The sequence below is a fragment of the Oreochromis niloticus genome, linkage group LG8 (genome assembly GCF_001858045.2).
Source record: "Oreochromis niloticus isolate F11D_XX linkage group LG8, O_niloticus_UMD_NMBU, whole genome shotgun sequence".
In the NCBI taxonomy this organism is placed as follows: Eukaryota; Metazoa; Chordata; class Actinopteri; order Cichliformes; family Cichlidae; genus Oreochromis; species Oreochromis niloticus.
In genome coordinates, this window is record NC_031973.2 from 3,253,694 (window position 1) to 3,277,654 (window position 23,961).

General features: G+C 41.6%; 2 protein-coding genes across 12 annotated transcripts in view; both read left to right on the forward strand.

Moving 5' to 3' along the window:
- Positions 1-847: 847 nt before the first annotated feature.
- On the forward strand, positions 848-7,221 carry chmp6b (charged multivesicular body protein 6b). Its single transcript, XM_003448737.5, has 8 exons — positions 848-1,146; positions 1,615-1,724; positions 2,510-2,597; positions 2,678-2,764; positions 2,850-2,915; positions 3,109-3,189; positions 3,294-3,366; positions 5,254-7,221. Exons 1-8 carry the CDS (start codon positions 1,084-1,086, stop codon positions 5,301-5,303), a joined length of 618 nt encoding a protein of 205 aa, XP_003448785.1. The 5' UTR covers positions 848-1,083; the 3' UTR covers positions 5,304-7,221.
- Positions 7,222-14,136: 6,915 nt separating this feature from the next.
- Positions 14,137-23,961, forward strand: part of baiap2b (BAR/IMD domain containing adaptor protein 2b) — a 76,137-nt gene continuing 66,312 nt past the window's right edge. For 5 of the 11 annotated variants that reach the window (XM_005453640.4, XM_005453643.4, XM_005453645.4 and 2 more), the window contains exon 1: positions 14,142-14,460. In XM_005453640.4, coding sequence (XP_005453697.1) covers positions 14,386-14,460 — 75 coding nt within the window. In that variant the 5' untranslated portion in view covers positions 14,142-14,385. Of the gene's footprint in view, positions 14,461-23,961 lie in introns of all 11 variants that reach the window. The other 6 variants (XM_005453642.4, XM_013273403.3, XM_005453649.4 and 3 more) reach the window with 4 other exon arrangements.

Consider the following 23,961-nt stretch of genomic DNA (forward strand, 5'->3'; position numbering starts at 1 on the left):
TCTGAAAACAACAGAAAAAAATTCACTTACCTTCAGAATTTAAGATATATCCTTTGTTTGTTTTTTTAATCACCTCTTATGTCTCTGTACCTTGTTTCTATTCACCTTGTGGTTTTTTTTCACGTGTGTGTGTATATGGGGTTTTTTTCTTTGTAAATCACGTGTGCTTGTGTCTTGTTCCTTTTTTTCAGTGTATTACTCCCAAACCCTGATTTGATCCATGAATGCGACATATTTTCTGCACTCTGTACTCAAACTTTCACACCTAGTTTTAAAAAAAGTAAACTTTTAAATAGCTCGTGACTGAATGTTTGGACTTAGAATAAATCAGGAAGATGTTAGACTGAAAACATAATTATTAAAATGTGAGTTTGAATTATTAATAATTAATGTGAGTGTATCAGTGGGTGCTAGATCTGTGCTAGAAAAATTTGTTTGAGAACGGCACAATCATCTAGAATTAATTTGCTTTTTTTTCATTTTCATTAGGAAATTTTTTAAATCATGAAGATTAAATTAAATTCAAACTTTTGTAAAACAAAACAAAACAAAAAACACACAAATCTAACACACTCCAAATACTCAATCTGTGGAAGTTTTTGGATGTTAATTAATTATAACATCCAAATTTCTAATCCTTTATCACAGGTTACTTTGACTTTTTGTATTGTCACTCTACTTTGAAAGTCCACACCGGAAGTTTTGTATGTTCACCCTGCAGTTTCTGTGTCTGACCACTGGAGGGCAGTGGAAACTGGTAGCTCTCTTTATTTTAAACTGTGTTTAAGATTACTCGGCTCTACACTCGAAACAGCTGTGATTTTAAAGTATTTTCATGTTAAATAACGGCAGGTCTGTCATACGTTTGCTTTAAATGGGTTCTTTAACCAAATGTCATACCAGAAATATCTGTCCCGGCCGGGACACCGTCCTTCCTGGTGTGGGTGTGGACACAGATGACTACACAAATAATGGAGGAGAAGCTTCAGAAGTCTGTCTCTTGAATTTAGTTGTACATTTAAGTAGTTTGCCCTCCTTTTTTTGCTTTTTGGTTGAGACTTTTAGCTGGCATGCTGTGCCAGGATGGGAAATCTTTTTGGAAAAAAGAAACAAACCCGAGTGACAGAACAAGACAAAGCGATTTTGGTAAGTGTCACACAGCTAGCTGAAGTGTTAGCCTGGAATTCTGTGCTGTAAAACAGAGCGAGCTATTGTGTGCTAATTTAACAACTTCGGTTATCGAGTAGCCCCCAGCGATATTTTATGAAGCAAAACCTCAAAATGTTATCATTATTCAGGGTCTATTCTTCTGTCTTAATGCACTTAACCCTTTAATCGTCCTCGACTCGTTCTTTAAAGTGTCCTTTAAGCAAACACTATAAGTCATTCAAATTCTAACACAGTAGTGTACTTGTTTTTCTATGCCGATATTACTGGAGGACCTTAACGTAAGTGCAGCCAGTAATAATCAGATTATAGCTGCGTAGTTTGTGCAGACTGCTACTATTTCCAAACCTGGATCAACAAGAAGTTGGTATGGGTGAATTAGTTTGACGCTTATCTGAGTGCAGTGCAGGTGTATGGTTTGTTCATGTCTCTATTTCCTCATTTCAGCAACTCAAACAGCAAAGAGATAAGCTCAGGCAGTATCAAAAGAAGATCAATGTGCAGCTGGAGAAGGAGAGGTTTCTGGCCAAACAGCTGCTGAAGGATGGCAAAAAAGAGTGAGTACAGTGTAATCAATGAAACCATAGTAATGATTGAAAGCAGAGTAAAGGCATATAAGCTCTCAGCACGAAATATATAAATACTGCACAATAGGGAGCTTAATACTCAGGACAGGACAATTTTCTTCAAATTAAAATGAAGAAAAATAAGGTTTGGAAATCTGCAATTCTGAAATGTTGTTTTAATTGATGTCTCAAAAGCTGGAGAAGGCTATGTCAGAAACTCTGAAATGCATTATTTGGGTAGCTAGGCCTGCATTATTTCAGGCAGAATCCTTAAAAAATAATAAATAGTGAAAAACACAAATCAAGCTGATGTCTTCAGTTGTTTTGCTTCTCTGACCAGCTGTTAAGAATCCAAAAAATATTTCCTTTCACTGTCACCAAATTCAGTTTAACAGAGGGCTGCACTGGATGAAAATCACATTCTCTCCGATCTTCTTCAATCAACCTTCCTTTTGTTTTCTCTGGGTTATCTACTGCAGCTCACTGTGAGCACATGTACAGTGTTGGTACATGTGCTCACGATGCTTGGACAGAGAATCAGAAACTAAACATAAAACTAAACGTAAATCCAAAGCCAGTTAATAGTGGCAAGAAAGAAAATGGGATGGGAAAGAAGAGAGTTTTTTAAGACGGCGACTGTTACAAAAAGAATTTGGGAAGACGAGACATTTTGTGCAGCGCTGATTATTTTTTTTAGGCAATGTGTCTAGAAATTGTCAATCATCTCTTACATTTCTCCCTCCTTACTACAAGCTTTAATTTGTTTTTTTGAACAGGAAAGCTCTCCTCTTGCTGAAGAAGAAACGCTATCAAGATCAACTCTTGGACAAGACAGAGAACCAGATAAGCAACCTGGAGCGTATGGTGAGCGATTGGCGAACTGCACTGACACTCAGCAGCATTTAGGTGATGCTCACAGCTCCTCCCTGTGCTCCTCATTTCAGGTTCAAGACCTGGAGTTCGCCCAGATCGAAAGGAAAGTCATCGATGGACTGAAAGTTGGAAATGAATGCCTGAAGAAAATGCATGAGGTAGGTGATGACATGTGGCCTGCAGATGCTTTTAAAATTCATCACCTTTTATTCATGAGCCGTTATCAACTCTTTTTCACTGCAGGTGATGTCAATTGAAGAAGTAGAACGGATTATGGATGAAACTCAAGATGCCATTGAGTACCAAAGGGTAGGTCCTTTCAGCTGGTAATCAGTTTCATTTATTTCTTTAGCCTCTTTTGACTTCATTCTGCAAGTAGATGTCGAGAGAGTGAAAATTTAAAAGGATTTCTCCAGTCTCTGTAGATTAAATTTCACAGATGTAAAATTGGGTTCGTATCCACAGTCATTTCACTTTTTAAAAACTTGTCGTCTCTCTGCAGCAAATTGACGACATGCTGGCCGGCTCCTTATCTCAGGAGGATGAAGATGCTGTGCTGGCTGAACTGGAGGCAATAACTCAGGTTAGTTTAATCGGCTTTAAAAATTAAAAATTTAGCAAGCATTTTAGCATGCTCTTCATTTTGATTCTGAGTTCTGACCTGTTGGATTTTGAACTTTCTCTCAGGGAGATGTCGAGCTTCCTGAGGTCCCTTCAGACAAACTGCCAGAAGTTCCAGAGGCCTCGGAGGAGCAACCAGGTTTGTTGTCTCATGTTTTTCACATTCCTGTTCAAAAAGCAAAAGCAAAACTGACTAAAGTTCCAACCAGAAGTCTTTCATTATCCATTGATAACTCTGTTTTTATTTTGTTGTACTAATGTAAGATGACCTCGAGAGTCTTTAAAGGCACCTATTAATAAAATATATTATTATTATTATTATTATTATTACTACTGATGACTTTTAGAATATGTGCATGACACTTAATAGAAAAATCCCACAGCCCGCCTCCCATCGTGTTTCATATTGCAGAGGCTGTGATGAAACCTCAGTAATATTATCTTCTTTCCATGACTGTAAACACTTCACCACCAGAAAGTAATTTTAGAGGAGTCAGTAAATAGAAAGCTTTTATTAAAAGGCTGTGCTGAGTCACCGTGGGCCCCGGTGACCTTATCACTCTGTCTAAAACTAAAACACTGCAGTGTGATGAAGCTTAAATCTCGCTGCTGTCTCACGTCTTTAAAAAGGTCTTTAATGAGGTGTCTTCTTGTCACGTTGGTGCTTTATTAGATGCTTAAATGCAAAGCTCAGAAGAGAGAGGTCCTCAGAAAGTGAGGTTATTACACCTATTAGCATCAAGTTTTTATTAATATAAATGGCAAAAACCTGCCCTGCAGCTGTTTGCAGCCACTACTTGCAGATTTTTGTGTTGATCATTGTTCTTTCGCTGCTGAATCAAAACGTCTGGAAAGATTCCCGTCTCTTTGCCATCTTTGTGATCTTTGACTCTCAGTCAATGGTGAGGAATGGTAGAGGCACACCTGATAGGAAGTAAAAGGCTGTCAATTGTTGAAGCTTAAACACTCTGGTGACCGTTAAAATGTGCGTGTAACATGCATATAAGCGTGAAAACATTATATTGGATTTACGTGCCTAAAAATGACCTACATACATGCACTTTCTATACACATAAAAGGTAAAAGTACTTTTTATTTGAAGTAAATGTTTTAATCAATCCGAGTATATATGTGAAGAATCTTGGTAGCCTTGTTAGTTCATAGGCAGAGTTTCTTCAAGATTACATACTCTATGGTCACTGCAGCACGATTAGTACTCAGTAGATACTTTATACATGTACATGTATAATCTGTATTAGGCCTGGTCAGTGACACCTAACATCTGGTCGCTACAGAGAAGTTTGTAATTCTTTAACTGGTTGACAAGAAGCCATAAGGGGGTTTTGGTTTTTGGGGCAGCACCATGTGCTTCTTTGCATCCAGTTTCACTCTACCGACGGCAAATGTCCAGCAAATGCTCGTCAACCATTCAGAAAATACAAATTTTTCCTTAGCAACAACTGGTTGCGTAAGAAGAAGAAAAAGAAAAAGAAAAAAAAGCAACAAGTGGTTGCCATATGTTCGTTGACCCGTCTCTAGGCCTGTGTGGCTGAAACCTCAGTTTTATTTCTGCATTGTTGGGTCTGTGAGCTTTCTGCACTTGATCTGTGATCTCACAGCAGGTCCAGGTTGTGTGTTTTATGTTATTGGACAAGATGAAGGTGATGTTGTGTCTGCTGTCAGGTCAGGCTTCAAGAAAAATGAACTTGGGTTTTATTTTTGCATAAAAATGAGTTCAGTGCAGTGAGATTAAAAAAAAAAAATAACAATACAGAATAAAACAATTTTGGTAAGTAAAGTTCAATAAAATAAACTAGTCTCAGCAGAGGAAAAAGTTTGCAGCATAAAATAATACATTGGTTAACAAAACTTACAAAACTTCAGATAACTGGTGGACATGGTATGCAAACAATAGCAAGCACTAAAGCATACTAAAATGCTGTAACATTACCTATAAAAGATTTAGCATGTCACGACTCTGCGGTCCCTCACCCTGCTTCTTTCTCTCTGAATCTCTTTGTTTCAGAGCGGGAGCGTCCCAAGAAGAAACCGGAGCGAGAGGCGCTTGCTTTGTAGGAGCACGACTGAGGACCTTCAGCCGACAGCAGCTGGCTGCTCAAAGACCCAAAGATGGCAGCCAGTCTCAGATAACCGGGCCTCCTCCACCCCATCCAGTGGCTGCTTCTCCTCATGGGCTGCAGGTTCACACGTGAAGTGAGTCAGGACCGGTTCACTGCAGTCACAAATGCTGATTTGAACCATGAAGACCTGTGAGATCAGATAATCGTGCCTAACCTTTGTTTGATTAGTTCTCTGTGTTTACCATCAGTCATTTGACAGACAGTGACCTAAAGCTATGTATATATGTCATTTTAATTCCTCCCTCTAAATTTCTTCACCTGATGGGTAATGTTTTTAAAGAGCCAGTTCACCCAAATTACAGAAACACACATTTACCTCAGTGCATCCAGTTCTGTGCTGCCATGCTTTTTTTGCTTTACAGCTGCAGAAAATCCAGCTGAGATTAAATTGCTTTTTTCCTGCTATAGAATATATATATATGTTCTGTCGTTTGTCCTGTGAGGGAGGGGTTAAAATGCAGAAGAGACGTTATGATGGTGCTGTGATCTGGCGATCTGATCCACCTTCCTGTCATCGTGTTTGCCCTCCGTGTGCTCACCAGTAACTGATACCTGTACAGCCTGAGCAAGTTGGAGTAAATGGAGTAAATGGTCTACCCTTATGACCTAAACACATAAAACAAAGTGGCGGAGGAGTTAATTTCCAACTTTCACCATGAACAGAGCCTCCTTCACATATGGCATCACATTATTTACCCTAACATTTGCCTGGCTCTTTACTTTCTTTGATATATATATCGTTCTACTAATGCACTCAGCCTGTTTTTATCTGTGTAAAATCTCCCACTCGGCCTCCCTGCAACAAACGCACACAGCTGGTGAAACAAAAACTTGAGGAAAGCAAAACAAGCATCTCTGCAAACATACAGTTACATAAACTTAAACTCACACCATCTGACAGAAACACCCTGCTCCTGTTTTCTCTCATTTTCAGATGATGGATCAGTGATCAGTCAATGTAATAATAGAGAAACAAGCCTGGGAAGCTATTGCCAACAGCTCTGACCATCACTGGTCTCTGACAAGTTCACATAGAGACATTTTTCTTCCATCTAATAACTTATTTGTGATTGCAAAAAGGGATGATTAGATCTAATTTCTGCTAGTTTTTAAAAATCTTTGCTTATAAAACATTTGCATTTAGCAACAGGATCGAGGGGTAAGTTGTTTTTCTTGTGATTTGAGTGAACTGATCCTTTAAAGCAGGTATAACAGAAACATAACATTTTCTCTGTCTTTGGTGTCTTTCTCTTACCGTAAAGGCCTTCTCTTTGCCTGGCTTTGCTTTCTGAGTTACTCAACCCACCCTAAAGTACCCCCCCAAAAAATACAAAACAAAGAAAACTATTTGCATCAGTTTTACAGAATATTCTCTCAGTCTGACCCCTTTTCAAGCAGCTTAACTAATCTAATTCCTTGCTCCCCTTGTGGATTAGTTCAGTGTCATTGGAGAAAGGGCTAATCATATCGTCTGTGGGCTTACCTCTGACGCCCAGACAACAGCTGGTAATCTCTTCAAGGTAATAACTTGACAGAACCTGGGGCTTTACCCATCAAGTATTATCAAAACTAATTATTTCAGTGTGTGCGTATGATGCTTTAGATTTTCTTACATATTCATTTTAAAGTGGAGCAAGAAGGGTGGCCTAGATCCAGAAGGCTTAAAGCTTGTGCATCTTTGAAGATCCAGCTAACTAATCTGTAAATCAGTTAATCTCACAGACAGAAACACTGATGACTAATACTGACAGGCTGTGATTCGTCAGTCCTGCTGCAAACTGCTTGTCTTAAAATGGCCTCAGAAATTGTACCTCTATATATTCTTTTTACAATAAAAGTGTTTTTGTTTTTTTTTATTGTCGTTCGTTGTCTCACTGCCTGTAAATCACTGTTCAGATTGTTATTCAGTGAGTGAACACAAGGTGGCAGCAGAGTTAAGCTGCTGGTCTCCATGCTCCAGTTTTCTCTTTCCTCACTTCACAACTGACCGAGGCAGGTGATCTCTACATGTTTGGAAAAAAAATGGGAGTCCTTCTCTCCACTATCTCCAAATGCTTCTTATGAGGGATTCTTTGATCACTGAGCTTCGGTCTCTAATTTTGTAGGGTCCTTACATAAGGACCTTGAGATGACTGTTTTGAACTGGTGCTATGTAAATAAAACCGAATTAGGTACACAGTTTACTGTGGGGCTTCCCTCTCATATCCAGATGAAAGTTATCTTGTAGCTAAAATGTAATATTTTCGACCACCTTATTTTTCTAAATATATACCAATCAGGGATAGCATTATGTTGGTCCCCTATTTGCTCCCAAAACAGCCCTAACCTGTCAAGGCATGGACTTAACTAGATGCCTGAAGGTGTGCTGGGGTCCAGCACATCCCAGAGATGCCCAATTGGATTAAAGTCTGGGAAATATGGAGGTCAAGTCAACACCTCAAACTTGTTGTGCTCCTCAAACCATTCCTGAACCAGTTTTTTGTGGCAAGTTGGATTATCATGCTGAAAGAGGCCATCAGGGAATTCTGTTCCTCTGAAAGAAGGTACATGGTGGGGCGATCGTGGCTCAAGAGTTGGGAGTTCGCCTTGTAATCGGAAGGTTGCTGGTTCGAGCCCCGGCTTGGACAGTCTCGGTCGTTGTGTCCTTGGGCAAGACACTTCACCCGTTGCCTGCTGGTGGTGGTCAGAGGGCCCGGTGGCACCAGTGTCCGGCAGCCTCACCTCTGTCAGTGCGCCCCAGGGTGGCTGTGGCTACAATGTAGCTTGCCACACACCTGTGTGAATGGGTGGATGACTGGGTGTGTAAAGCGCTATACAAATAAAGGCCATTTTCAACCATGCTTAGGTAGAAGTAGCATCTCAAGGTTTCCCAGCAGAACATTGCCTCCACCGACTTGTCTTCTTTCCATGGTGAAATGCTGGTGCCAAGTTTTCCCCAGGTCAGCAATATCCATGCACCCAGCCATCCATGTGATATGAAAGAAAATGTGATTCACCAAATGAGGCCACCTTCTTGCACTAGTCTGTGGTCCAGTTCATGTTTGCGTGCACTTTGTTGGTGTTTTTAGCAGTGGACAGGGGTCAGCACAGGCAGCCGGACTGGTCTGCAGCTCTGCATCCCCATACACAGCAAACTGTGATTCACTGTGCACTATGACACCTTTCTGTCAGAACCAGCATGAAGTCTTTCAGGAATTTGAGTAGATCCATGTGTTGGATTGGACCATATGGGCCAGCTTTCATTCCCCATGTGCCTTCTGTTCCTTCCTTCGACCACTGTTGATAGAGGAACACTCTACTGGAGATGTCCTGACCCTGAGGAGAAAATGTTAACTTGCTCCTTTATATAACCCCTCCCCCCATGGATATCCATCTGTGAATACTGACAGGTATTCACTTCACCTGTTTCCAACCTATTTCCCACATCACACAAGGGGAAATGGGTCACATGATGCAATACAAAGAAATTTGTTTCCTGCTTTGGTGTGGAGGAGCTTGAATGTCCTGCACAGATCACTTTAAGGATTAAATGACAGTAATGCTTGTGCGTCCATGTGGGATGAAAAAGGCTCTGCTGACAGTAAAAAACTGAGAATTGTTATCCAATCATTTGCATACCTACATTGTTTAAGCCTTATGTCAATGTTAAGATATTGAAAACTTTAATAGCACAGTGTGGTGCTAATGGGGGTACAGAGGTGTAGTGCTTTACTGAATTGTATAAAATTGCATGATTTATCTTTAGTAACGATTGGCATTTCATCAGTGCTATAAAAGAAGGGGAGACTGTTGACGAGCCCTCACAATCCTCTTTAATTTCATCAGAGTAGGAGGCACAAGTTTAATGATCTGTGCTATTATAAATCTCAATGAATGGTCTGTTTTATCATTTGCAACCTGATTTGTCATATTTTTGAATCAATATTAAAGATTAAAGGCCTTTGAACTCTTAATATTAGAAAAACAAAGAAAAAAAAACACGTAATGAATCTGTTAAAACCTTTTAACCCCGCCCCCCCCATTCTGTGGCTTCTAGCATGTATGACTCAGATGAAAAGTACAGGCACACCATGACCTTGCTCTGCTATTGTTCTGAAGGTGATTGAAGCTCATTCAGCTAAGGACAAAGCATCAGATAGATAGGGAGACATTAAATGTTCCCATATCTAACCTTGAACCATTCTCTCCGACAAAGCCGATGTATTGACGAGTCTGAAATAGCCTGAATTGCCTTTGTCCACTTCACACTGGGTTTTTTTGTTTTTGTTTTTTTTGAATGGACTGAATCCATTCTGACTGTGCACTACAAGCCTTTTCGGAGGTGTGTGGGAGTGGGCGGTGCACAGACTGAATGTCAGAGCGCCGCGCTTGCTGATGAATCACAGACGTGGATCTAAAGCTGAGAGAAAAAGCCTGAGAGGACGATGAGTAGGCTTCACATGAAATGCTGCTGAATAAATGCTTCAGGTATGTAGGTGTGTATGTGTATCCTGCCCACCCGGAGTCTTGCCTACCTGATTACACCCCCACTGTACTGAATATACACACATGCAGAACTTTACTGAAGTGAAATGTCATTTTCAACAAGTTTATTTAAAGGCCCCAGTACTAAAGGATAATTTTAAGTACTTTGTTTCTGAATTCTGACTAGTCACTTAATTTTTACACTATTTCCTGTGTTCCCCTTTCAGTTGCCTTTCACTTCCTATCATCTCTCCATTTTTGGCTGTCTAATAAAAGGATGAAAAGCCCCCAGCTTTATGAATAAAATGTCTCTAAATCACTAATTAGCTCACTAAAATGTTTTAAATGCTTAAAATGTACAAAAATACATTGGAAAAGCATTCCTTCTGGGCTGTTGCTTTCAGGTATGCTGATTGAAGCCACATGGATACAGCTTCATATCATAAGCCACGGATATACCACTGTGAATGTCATCACAGTCCAATCTTAGCTTTTTTGAAACCAGAGGTCATGAAAATGAGGTAAATCTGTCTTATATCTGTAAACCGTCACTGCATGCTCATGCAGTGACAGGTCATCTGTTATAAGGTGAGCCCACCCTAATTTGTTCCCTGTTTTATTTACCTTTTTGACACTGATAGAGACCATAGCTGACATATAAAGATCATGCCGTGTAAAAAAAATAATAAGTGACTGAGAACATAAATTTGTCTGGAAAATTGTCAGCCTGTAAATTCATGAGATCAAAGACCAAAGGAGCCAACGACTGTTTACCCGTAGACTTCCATACAATCAGGCCTCCCATTTGCAACCAGATGTGTTGCTCCTGAAGCGAGATCGATCAACTGCAGACCAGACAACAAACGACGGAGGCACCAGACAAGTGCAATCAAACGATGAGTTTATTAACACAGGAGAGGAAACATCAGCATATGTCTTCCTCTGACAAAAATACATTGAATGCTGGTTTTATAGCATAGAAAATTAACGCCCACACATACACGTCAATACAGGTCAAAAATACATTGTTTACAGACAAGAGTACATCTTGTACATCTTAATAACTATAAACAGACATATAACTTCTCTTTTCTATAACACCTGCCTTTTAAGGTAATAAACTTCAAGCTTCAGGATCGTTAAGAGCTAATAATTGACCCTCGTCATCAATCACTAAGTAAACAGAATTGGCGCAGGTCTCAAAAAGAAGCAGAAGACACTTGGGCCTTCGCTCAGGCCTGTTGCTAGATTTAATGTGTATTGTAAGCATGCATGCAATTAACCTGCTATGTTCTCATCTTCCCTCAACATGTATCACCTGGACACTCTCACCAGTGAAGCTTAAAACCCTCTTGGATGGAACATCAACTCTAAACAAGCACAGATATGCAATGTGTATAAACTGAACTCAACCTGTGAATAGAATGAATGTGATAACAAACATATTCAATGCAATATGAACCCTGTAAACAATATTACTGATAAAATAATACTGTAAAACATGTTATTAATGCATTTATCATAAGGCAGGTTATATGGCAGCAATAAAAGAATCTCTGAACCCCAACACTCCCCACTGGTTTTTATCAAGACTGCATGGTTAAATGGGCTTCATTTTCAGATCCAGAATCTGCATTGATCTCATATGAAAGCTCATGAGCGGTTTCATATTTAGAATAATACCATCCTGCCAAAAACGCCACATCTCATAGATGTTTATTTTGTGGTTTGAATCCCAGCCTCAAGTACAAGCCAGTTTTTTTAAAAAAAATGTCAAAAGTATGTGTAAAGGAACAACCTTCAGCAAACCAAATGTACTAAGTGAGACTATTTTTAAAAGGGCTATATGCTTATTTCCGATTAAATGCCAGAAATTTGTAGCAGGGGCAACAAAAGACTGGATAAGTTTAGTGGTTAAATGCTTTGTGTTGTTGTTGTTGTCATTGTTTTAGTCTCAGGCCATCATTTTTGCCACTTCACACCTGACTTCAGTCTTAAGCTTCCAGCTTTGTTTAGTTCTCAAACAACCCATGATTAATAATCAATGTCTTAATTAATTTGTGTACAATTATACTTCAGAATAGGTTGGATGTCAGCAAACATAATGGCAGCTCACATTCAATTACGGAAACTAATTGTGTGGATTGAATATTCACACAGGAGTAAATCAATAGCCTCGCTGACAGTGGGAAGGCTGCTGTTTGCTCCAGTGAAGACCAAACATGCCTGATTGATTTCCACTAACTGTCTGCAGTTTGGTTTCCTCGGGACTCGCTCTAATCGGATGTGATGAACAAAACAAAATAAGTCTGTTCTGGTAGAGATCCACGGTGCCACTTTATTATCTGGTCTACAAGCTGCTCTTAAATATCTGCTCTGTCTCACTAAAGGAGAAAAAAAAGGTGTTGCCGAAAAGAAAAGGCACGACTGTCCTCTTTCGCACTTATCTTCTGTTATCTTCTGCTTCTGTCTCTTTTATTTAAATACATCCCCATTCAGCAGCTCTCAGATCGTGATGTGTGGGATTCCCCGGCCCACAATCCAGGGCTTACAAATCCAAGCAAATGTGGCTCCATCCCACTCATACCGACCAGAGCCCACTCAGCCAACAGCCACACAAATATAGAGCAGGCGCACATATGTGGACCACGGTAAAATCTTTCTCTGTTGTGGATTTATTAAAACTTGCATTGTCCCAAAACAAACAAACAAAAAACCCTTACCATCATCCTACAGCCCCTTTTATGCAGAGGGAAGACTGAGCCGGAGGGTCTAAATGACTGAAATAATAAACACAGACTGCATAAATCACTATAAGAATAAGGATACTGGAAAATTAAATATTTGTACTGAGTAAATGGATGAAGACTGTTGCAGTTTCTGTATGGAGCTGCTCAGTCAGGTCTTGTGAATGGTTGTAGCAGAGGAGGCGTGGGCTGGCTGACACAGCAGAGCAGGTGTGGCTTCTTTAAAAGCTGTGCTGCATTTCTAGACTCAGTGCAAAGCATCATAACACAATAGCACACTGCCTGATGGTCTCAGTCGTGATGACTTACAATATTAATAATAATAACACAAATTCTTGGCTGGGTTAGAGGGTGAAAGAATCAGGTTTTATTACAATTATCAAAACAAAGATGCCTGATTACTGAAACAAAAAGATCACCTGACTTCAAGTTTTTAATGTCAAAAGCTGTCTATACTCCCAAAAAGAAAAAAAAGGTGATTCCTATAAAGTCTGTCAAACATAACAAACCAGCCTTTACATTTTAATTGAGATTAGTGCTTTTTAATAGGAGGAACTCAGCAGTGAAACCACCTGCCAGATTACCAACAGGGAAAAGCAGCTTCTAAAGCCATGAAAGAAAGCGTGTCAAAGTATCTGTGCTAATTTAATTTAAAACTGTATTTTACTGCTAAATCTATCCATACATCCATCCATTCACTTCCACTTATCTAATTCAGGGTTGTGTGGGGCTGGAGACTTATCCCAGCTATCATAGAATAAGATGTGGAGTACAGCTTGGACAGGCTGCCGCACTGTCAGGGGCTCTGCTGTATCCAGCTAAATCAGAATATAAGGACCAACTGTATGATGCCATGATGGAGATTTTAGGGTGGGTTCTTCCAGGGTTGTTCACATGATTTTTTTTTTATGTGGGGCCCATCCATTTTCTTTCTGTATCCAGTTCATGGTTGCAGCTGGGCCAGAGACGATCCAAGCTGTCATAGGACAAGAGGCAGGATACACCCCAGACAGGCTGCCAATCTATGGCAGGATTAGTACAGAGAGACAGGAAACCATTCACCCTCACACATTTACACCTATACACCAAAGTCCTCAGTTAACCTATGTCTTTGGACTGTGTGAGGAAGCTGGACTACCAGAGAGGAACCAACCAAGATTAGGGGGACACGGATTAACTGTATTTAGGAGGACCACACTTTTTCTCCATACCTCCTCTTGCGTTTTGGGGTAGCACAGGTTTGGGGGTCCAAGCAAATTTTACGGAGGCCAGTGCCACCCCTGGAGTCCATTTGGCTCCGTCCTTGCTTTGTTCTCTTTTAGATCCACATGCCAAAATCCAGTTTTGAGATTTTTTTGACAAAGCATATTTCTTATTTCTTTGGGAAATTCTTAAATTAATGTCTGCTTATTGTTAGGCTAACATCTGTTTTATTCTCCCCCCAGGCTTCAATGTGATACGCTGGAGGATGATGGCTCCTGCCGCTTCATCCTTATCTACTGTTGTAATTTAGGTCGCAAGTTACTCTATTTCCCACCGCCCTTGAAAGCAGCACCGCCCCTCTCAGAGTGAGTCCGCCTCTGCGCTCCAACCGAGAGGCACCGACTGACTGACTGGCTGCGTGGGGAGCCGGTGTGGGCGAAGCGGAGGACTTTCCTATAAAAGCAGGGATCCCACGACCAGACGCGCTCTTCTCTCTCAGTGAACGGCAGACAGGAGCCGCTCTTCCCCGCGAACAGCTGTTTCATTCCCCCTGTTACAGTTCGGAAAACCCTCCCAGCCTCATCCAAAAGGAAATCTTAGTCTATGGTTCTGACTGACACGCCTACAAGGATGTCCCGGACCGACGAGGTGCACCGTATAACGGAGAATGTCTACAAGGTAAGCCGGGCTGTTTGGTAGTTTGTTTGGGATCCGCTGATCGTGCGTCCTTCTGCCGCGCAGGGACACCTGCTGCACTGGTGAACCGCGGCGTTTAGAGGACCCTGTCACAGGAGAGACAGCGGATAACTTTGTCTCAGCTGACCTGCACTGTGTCTTACCCCTGTAGTATCAGAAGTGCCGGTTTATATATGCTGTGAAGGAATTTACCGATAAAGGAAATGCGTCCTGAACAGCTCAAGTTTATTCATCGTTTTCCTTCAGCTGATGCTCTGAGTTTGAACTGTTGGAGACGGATTTTAGTCTCAAAATTCTTAAAGGTGAATAATTTGTACTGTTTTAGCCTATAACGTGTTATAAATGATAATACATCAGAGTCAGACCAGTCAAATCAGCAAAGTCACATTACAGCGATTAATAAATGTTAGGAGTAGCAAATTCGCGATAGATAATCAATAACACGAGGTGTAATTGATTTAAATTGCTTGGCATGGAGTATTTGATTTGCCTTAGGGTTGAGGGAAAGGGTTGAGCTGTGCTCATTACAATGCTACATTTGCAATAATGATGAGGGAGCCAGTTATGTAAATGCTGCAAACTGACAGTTTGCCCTGGGGCGATTTATTTCAACACTATGCAGAGCAGAAGCTGTCAGCCTCAGTGGTAAATCCTGCTGTGAGCAGGTGAACTTGACATTATCTGCCTCAGTGAGACTGATCATTAATTTATGGAGTCTGCACATCCTAAAAGGGGTCCCCATTGGTCCCGGCAGTCTTCATATTTGGGCTTTTTTTCTTAAGGTGTCTGTGCTGTTGATAGTTGGATCACTTCAGAGAGAAAGGACAAAGTCATTATCAGCATGGTGGTATTTGTAAAAGTCAACTGTAATTTTGCACTCTGGATGCCCCAAATTGACATTAAATTTGGGATCAGCCTGAAATGCTGCTTTGAAAAGTCATGCTCAAGTTTTTGCTCTGCAGAAAAGAAAACAAACTGCTTCTCGGTGTCAGAGGTTTCTTAAATATGTCATCATGCACTGAGGAGACCACCCTGCACTTGTTGAAAGATGAGAGGCAAAAGGTGGCAAATGATTATGTCCTCCATTTTTATTTCCACAACAAAGCTCCTTTTTAGCAATGTCTGTGGAGGAGGTGGAGAAGTGTTACTCTTGACTTTCACTGCACTCAGGGCAGCTTTCCAGGGGAGGTAGATTTCGGCAATGGAAGTACGACAAGGGCTTTCCTTTTATGTGAGGAGACTTGTCACTGTTCCATACGCCTCTGCAAAAACGCTTGGAGAGAAGAGTCGGAGTGCCTAAAAGCTTCTTCTTGCAGGGCACGACTTGGTGGATGCAGGAGGAGAAGGGCATGTGTGCTTACTGAGCCAAAGATGTACTTGAAGGGGGGTTGGTTCAGCGAGAGTTCATGGTTCCTTGTGTGACAGAGGCGGGATGGTGTAACATGACATTACCATTTAGACTGCCAAGGAAATGATAGGAGTTTTTTCAGACTGGGGCCGACTTCAGCCAACACGCAGATACACAAACCCTCAAAAGGCTCTAATGAGGGATCAGAGGGGCACAAGCAAAAGGCTAGATGCCTTATGTTGCGACCTGTGGGTAGGTTCTGTGAACTGTTAATAGTCTGAGCAGGATAGAAAACTGCAGAGAGGAGGAGGAGGAGGAGGTGGAAGATGATGAAGGAGGATAGGTAAAAAAACTGGTGGTTGTGTGATGGAGAAGTAGGCAGTCTTGTGATAGGTTTATTAGTCAGTTGATGACAAATGATCTCAAATTTAATTGCGGAAGTTAATACTTTAACTTTTTGCATTTCTGATGTGATACTGATACCTTTTACTAATCTGATACCAGGGTTACATTAATAAGCTATCCCTCCTTTTTAGTAAGAGCTGGAAAGGATTACTTTATGCATAAGATGACAAGAGCCAGAGCTTAACTTGTAACTTAAAACACACCAAATCAATGCATATTGTTAAATATATTCATTCATATTTAAAAGCAAAATAGTGAAAGACAGCTGGATCAAGATTTTAAAAAGTGTTTTGCACTAGTTTGTTTTTAGCTTAGTGTGAGCGTCTTTACTGCCTAGAAAGCCACAAGAGATTACGCCGCATGTTTAAAATAGAGGAGTTTAATGTCAAATACTCTTCCTGATGCATCCCCAACGGAGATTTGTGTCTCCGGCTGGAATCAAATCGCAAGCGAATGTGTTAACCACTACACCAGGGATGTTTCATTTTGCATCATAGGCCACATGCAGCCTACGTTAGTTAGTCTTTACTGGGGTGAAGCAGTAAAACTGCCCTTTCTGTCAGTGTAAAGCGGTTTAACTGCACAGTTAATCCCCAAAATATCTTAATATATATGAAAAAGAAGTGCATTTTCAACAGAACATCTCAGTTTTCCTACATGATAAAGAAATGCTGCTGTAGTAAATCGGAATCTGTCAGCACATATCTTTGGGCTCAAATCGTTGCTTAATGGTGATGGGGGTGGTCTTCTTTATCTGCAAAGTGGTCCAGTAGGCCAGATTGGAGTGGGCCTTATGTTTGACACCCCCCCCACTACCCCCCATTAGTAAGACATGTACAGCATAGTGCTGTTAATTGCAGCCATGCTAGTCTCTCTTTCCTCTGTGATTGCACCTCCTCACACACAGAGTGGAGCAGACAAGGAAATGAAACGCCTCCAAACTGCTGACTCTTTGCTGTTCCCTTTCCCCACACTCTCGCTCCTGCTGAGGTGTGTCGTAGTAAAAACAGAACAGAACTGAACTGACTGGACAGCTTCGTTGATTGGCTCCATTTTTCAAAAAAAGTTTTTGTTGGATAAGTTAGGCAACTGAGTGTGCCCACTGACCCTTTGGCCATAAGAAATGCCAGATAAACTGCCAAATCTTTATCACAAGTAAACTTATGCAGGATTAAAAAGATGAAAAAGAAAAAATGTGACCATCAATTTCAGCTTCTATGAAAATCTGTGTTAGGATGCGGTTTTGTCTTGTCCAAAGAATGCCCTGGTTGGGGGTCGGGTATGAAAAGGCCATCCTGCAGAAATGCAGCTCTGGGTTTTCTTCCTGTCATCAGCAGGCAGAAGCAGAGCGCTGCTGCCAGTCTGACCCCTGATGGGGGCTGACTGTAGGAGACTGATGCTCACTGGTGTGGCAGTTGGTGGTGTAATGGCGGGCCCTGGGGTGTGTTATTGCTGGTCCAATGAGCTTTGTGTGGGACTGCTAAAGAAACTAACAGGTCTTTATTAATTCATTATAAGCGTGGAAGATGAAAAGGCCTGAAGGTGCCAGCTTCAACGCTCATGTTTGTTTCTCCACCGAGGAAAGAAAACGCATAAGGGGATGACAGCAATGCACTCCTGTGGTGTTCGGATGGTGATCATCTCTTACAGAACATGATATCGCGGTAAAGTGTCTAACAGCATGTACTCACAGAGGGCATGCCTCTGTGTAAAGTCCCCAGTTTAAATTAGACTTTGACCTGCCTTTAATGATTGAAAGCATTAGTTAGGCTACACCAACTCTGTGATGCACATTCATTGACAATTAGCTGAGAGGCTGATTTAATCATTATCATGTTCTGGCTATGTCCAGGTTATTCCACCTTTTCCTCAGACTGAGTATTTACATATTTTATCTAAGTGTGTTTGAAAAAGCTTTATTGGTTATTGCCATGAAGTGGATACAATTTATAGAACAGAAAACAGTCCGAGAAAGGTGTTACTTGTATTTTGGGGCAAAAAATACTTTTATTTTTTTATGTGTCAGTGTTGGTGAGCTGTGAGTCTTTAATAGGCTGCCTTTAATTGCCACATGGAGGTGGATTTAATTATGAGTGGAGAAAGGTCACCTATTATTCTGCTCAATGGTGGCCAAAGACTAAAACGTGAGTGTTTATCTAGAAAGTTTATGTTCCTCCATTGTGCATCGTACTTGGTAACAAGCAGTTATGAAGAGGATCAGTCTTCCCCCAGAAGACATCCATGGTGGGTGAGTGCTTTAAGAAAGTAATAATAAAAAAACATGTGTATGCTCTTTTGGAATAAACAATGGTAAATGGCCTGTATTTGTATAGCGCTTTACTTAGTCCCTATGGACCCCAAAGCACTTTACACTAAATCCAGTCATCCAGTCATTCACACACAGGTGACAGCAAGCTACATTGTAGCCACAGCTGCCCTGGGGCGCACTGACAGAGGTGAGGCTGCCGGACACTGGCGCCACCGGCCCGCTGACCACCACCAGTAGGCAACGGTGAAGTGTCTTGCCCAAGGACACAACGACCGAGACTGTCAGAGCCGGGGCTCGAACCAGCAACCGTTCGATTACAAGACGAACTGCCAACTCTTGAGCCACGATCGCCCCGACAATAAAACAATAAAACATTCATCAGTTGCCTCTCCATTTAGTTGACTTGAGGAGTGACAGTACTCCTGGTTTTGCTCTGCAGCTCGCAGAACAACAAGTGTGATAAATTGCTGCAGTCCAAGATGCTCTTTAGCAGCGGCTGAACTTTGAAAATACAACTTTGACGATTGTCTGCTAGTAATTTGATGTTGTTCTTTTATATGGTTGAAAACTGAAAGTAAATTACAAATGTCATTGTGAAGCTGTTAACACACCTCCAAGTGTACTATGTGGTAAATACGATGGTTGTTTTTAATCCTTTGTGTTTCTAGCACACAATGACCCTTTGGTGGGTGAACACTGGTTTTGTTTTCCCACCGCTCTGCCTCCTGTTGTTTTCTTTGTTTGCCTGACTGTTAGCTGCCAGAGCAAAATAACTTGGACTCAACAGCAGAAGACCAAAGTCTTAACCTCTCTGCTCTGCTGCTGAAATGCAAGATGCTGAATCTAATTTTTGGATGACTCACATCAGTGGATGCGAGTGAGTGAGTGAGTGAGTGAGTGAGTGAGTGTGTGTGCGTGCGTGAGTGTGTGTGGGCAGTAGTGCCTCATGACTATATGTGTGTGTTTCACTTGTTTGTCAGCTCCCGCACTGTACTGCGAGAGTGGCTGGCACTGTGCATTTTTTTCTGATGTGAGATTGCACATCATCACAGAGCCAAACTATGAAGTGAAGTTACCGGTCTGTGTGGATTGAAATGTCAAAAAAAAAGAGTCCCAGAGGACTTTGTGTAGATACTACACGGAGACGCGTTTGCTACCCACTGACAGTGTGTGTACACTGTGTTTCCTCAGGTTGTTGTGGTTGCTGAACAAACGCCATCTGTATGTTTGTTCAGGAGTGTATTCAGCCAAGCATTGTAATCCCAGGAGTACTGCAGGCTCAGGTTGTTGAATGAAGCCTGAGTGTCAGGGCGAGGCTGCCTCGATTGTTTGAGGTGTTTGATGGTGAGAGTTGATTAAAGGGAGATCAGTTGGTCAGTTGATTTTTTTTTTTCGTGGTGTGTTTGTGGTTTGTATATGCATTGAACCATTTTTAAGTCTTTCTACTGACCACACAGCACAAGTTGTGTTTGAAAGACCAATCAATGCATTAGAGCCCTTCGCTCTCACACTGCAGGCTTACTTGTTGTTCATAGAGTATTTAAAAGTAGAACGGGAGGCAGAGCCTTCAGCTTTAAGGCCCCTCTTTTGTGGGACCAGCTCCCAATTTAGATTTCAGAGGCAGACACTATCTCTAATTTTAAGATTAGGCTTAAAACTTTCCTTTTTGCTAAAGCATATAGTTAGGGCTGGACCAGGTGACCCTGAATCCTCCCTTAGTTAAGCTGCAATAGATGTACACTGCTGGGGGATTCCCATGATGCACTGAGTGTTTCTTTTCCCCCTCTGTGTTTATGCTTCACTCTGCATTTAATCATTCGCAATTATTAAACTCTGGCTCTCTCTCATGTAGTTTGCCTTTTGTCCTATGTGCCTCCGATCAACCCCCAACCAATCGGCAAATCACAACAACAGTTGTCTCAAGATGCTTTAGATTGTAAGGTAAAGATGCTAGAATAATACGAGGACTCGCTCATGGGGGGTTGTTTGAGGGTTGGACAATATAAAAGCGACGGTTATGGTCATTTGGCACCAATGGACCAATATCAATGAAACGCTGCATGAAGCGATTGTTAATATCTAAATGTTGTTCACTGCTGTTCACTGAGTCCTGTTTCTCTAACTGTTTGGCTTTGGACTGTTGGTTGAGCCATACCAATCAAATGATTCTCTGAAAACGTGAAATTGACATTTATTTTTTTCAGTTAACAAAAGAAAAATCATAGATTCACTGATAAAAATAAGTGATAACTTCATGCCTTGTTTTATTGCTCAAAGCATAATTGCAGTGAATGATTTTCTGAGGAGAAATTATTTGAGGCAGTTGTCAAAAGACAGGATTGAAATATAGATAGGCGCTTGTTTGTTTCCCTGTAAGATATACAGGTGATGAAAGACACCACCCCACCTCTGATTCTCCTGTTATTGACAGAAGCTTTCAAAGTGTCTCAACTGCAGCATCAATCTCTCCTAAAGATGCTATGTTAGTATTTGTATTGCCTGACTGTCACCAGGGAACATTATCAACGATTGGAGTCATAAATTCCTCCGTAAAATACTGTCGTATTATCAGGTCCAACTTCCGAAAGACATAAGGCAGTCCTCCTACTAAGCCCAAAGTATTTGTTCTCCAGGGAGGGATTTTTGTCGTGTGTGCGTGTTTTGGGAGTGTTGTGAGTAATACTACCGAACACTTTATCCCCACTGTCACACGTACAATCTGTTCAGTTTTTTTTCTCCATGAACACAGCCTTTTCAATTTAGTCAAGTGGACGAATAAGCAGAGAACTGCTACCAACATTAATCGTTTCTGGCTATTTTTAGAACTTCCGTTCTTTGTACCACAACCTCTTTTTGTTTTATTAGTTCATTGGATTGAAATCTGGTATGTTTTCTTATTGGAGTTCTCACCTCAGCTTATAAGCTAGTGGACAGCTGTTGTTGGAGGCAAAGCGCCGCAGGTGAGAGGCAGGACATCTGCCAGGAAATTGAACCTTAAAGGTTAGCAGTGGATTGACTGAGGAGGTGAGGGGGTTTTGGCAGAGACCTCTCAGCAGGATTTCTTCCTCCTCCTTCTTTCACACCACAAAAGGATATTTCTGGGTCGAGTCCCACCTCTGTACCGATCGGGTAGATTAAACCAGTCTGGTCATTTTTCCTTTTGTTCACATTTGAAAGGTTGTCTGAGGTGAAAACAAGCCTCCGGCCTCTGTTCTCATGTGCATAAAAACCTATTGAATCCAGATGCTTTGCTTAGGCCGGATTACTCCAGTGTAATTGTTTCAAACCAGTGATTTTCTTCTCTGATTAGTCACAGTGCTTTCAGTTCTTTTGTCTCTGTTCAGCGTTATATCGCAGGCTTTGTGCTTCAGTCCCTGCAGAAAACTGTGCCTCCTCAAGCTTCAGGGTTTGTTCTAGCTTTGTGTGTCTCGTCACTGATCGTTGGGCAGCAGTCATGTTTGTGAGCGTCACAGTGACGCTCTCTGACAGCGTTGTGGGGTGTGTGATGGTGTTATGTAAGTGGGGAGCAGTGCAGGTAGAAGGGGATGCAGTTATGCACATGTCTGATATAAAAGTTAATTTAATTTATCTTTTCGGAGTCACGGCTACACTTTGTGGCTCTTTTTTTGGTTGTGCATTGACTTATTTAAAGTATAGTACATCTACATGAAAGTGGAGCAGCTAAAGTGCCTGATGGTTATGTGCATATGAACACTGGACAGGCAACCTAGTTGTAGGGCTGCAAAACTTTGTCCTAAGTTAAAAAAAAAAAAGTTTGAAAAATTGTGTGCAAAAAGCCAAAAAATGAATATGCAGAGCTAGAGAGGATTGCTTAAAAAGGATGATTAAAAAGATTTACAGTTAGCATTCAGCGAACAAGAATGCCAGACACCAAGAATTTGACGATCCTAAATTTCCACAGTTTCTCTATTTCCACAGATCTCCTTAGTATTAATATGATGGTACAATTTCAGTTTCTGTCAAATAGTCATTGCTTTTATTAAATTTGCATTCAGTAGTTTGGTGTAACTGCAGCTTACAGTACTTGAGGACAGTATTTCTTAGCTTTAGTGGTTTAAAAACAAAAACAAACTCCCAGCATGAAGCCAACAGTAATCTACCCTAATGCTTCATGCATCTATTGCTGTTTATTATTATTTACATACAGCTACTTTCTTCTTTTTTGCGAGAAATCCCATACAAGATGATTCCACACAAAAACACTCACACGTGTTCTACTGCTTGTTAACACAAATATCTAATCAGCCAATCACATGCCAGCAACTCAATGCATTCACACATGTAGACATGATCAAGGCAACTTGGTGAAGTTTAAACTGAGAATAAGAAAGAAACAATTTAAGTGATTTTGAATACATTATGGAGTAATGCCATCATTCTAAGATGGCGCGGCCATGTCCAGACGCCTTCCTGACCGGTCCGCTCCGACTACGCACCTTTTTAGTTTTAGTTTTTTTTTTTTTTTTTTTTATAAACAGTCCAGCGTTTAACACAATAGTGCCCAGCAGACTGTTCACAAAGCTGAGGCATCTGGGACTCAACAGCTGTCTGTGTGCGTGGGTGTTAGACTTCCCCACTGGCAGAACTCAGGTGGTGAGGGTGGGTAGATGCGTCTCTAACAGCATCACCATCAACACAGGAGCACCACAGGGGTGTGTCCTCTCGCCACTGCTCTGCTCCCTCTACACTTCAGACTGTGTGGCCACCCACGGCTCCAACACCATTGTGAAGTTTGCTGACGACACAGTGGTGTTGGCCGCCATCTCCAACAACGATGAAGCGGCCTACATGGATGAAGTGAAGAATCTGGCATCATGGTGCCAGGACGACCATCTCCAGCTGAACGTTGGCAAGATCAAGGAGCTGGTGGTGGACTTCAGAAGGAGTCAGCACAGAGACTACAAGCCCATTATCATTAATGGAGCTCCAGTGGAGAGTGTGCAGCCCTTCAAGTATCTCAGTGTCCACCCCTTCAAGTATCTCAGTGTCCACATCACCTTAGACCTGACATGGGCTGCCCACATTCAGGTCCAGACCAAAAAGGCTAGGCAGCGCCTGTACCACCTACGACAACTGAGGAAGTTCAGGGTCTCTCCAGAGATCCTCAGGATTTTCTATACAGGCGCTGTGGAGAGAATTCTCACACAGAACATCACATCCTGGTTTGGGAACAGCTGTGTTAAGGACCAAAAAGCTCTTCAGAGAGTGATCCGTACAGCAGAACGCTGCTGCAGGATTGCTCTCCCCCTGCTTCAGGACACCTACACCAGGAGATGCCGGACCAGAGCAGCGCAGATACTGAAGGACCCGTCCCATCCTGGCAGCAAACTGTTCCAACTTCTGCAATCCGGTAGAAGGTTTCACATCATCCGGGCAAGGACAGAGAGACTCAAGAGAAGCTTCTATCCCCAAGTGTGGTAGGACTTGACTTAAGCGGCCA

Excerpts from the sequence above, each read along its gene's own strand:
- chmp6b (XM_003448737.5), top strand. The coding sequence starts at position 1,084 with ATGGGAAATCTTTTTGGAAAAAAGAAACAAACCCGAGTGACAGAACAA. Across the intron at positions 1,725-2,509 it reads CTGAAGGATGGCAAAAAAGA|GAAAGCTCTCCTCTTGCTGA; the intron begins GTGAGTACAGTG and ends TTTTTTGAACAG. Across the intron at positions 2,916-3,108 it reads ATGCCATTGAGTACCAAAGG|CAAATTGACGACATGCTGGC; the intron begins GTAGGTCCTTTC and ends GTCTCTCTGCAG.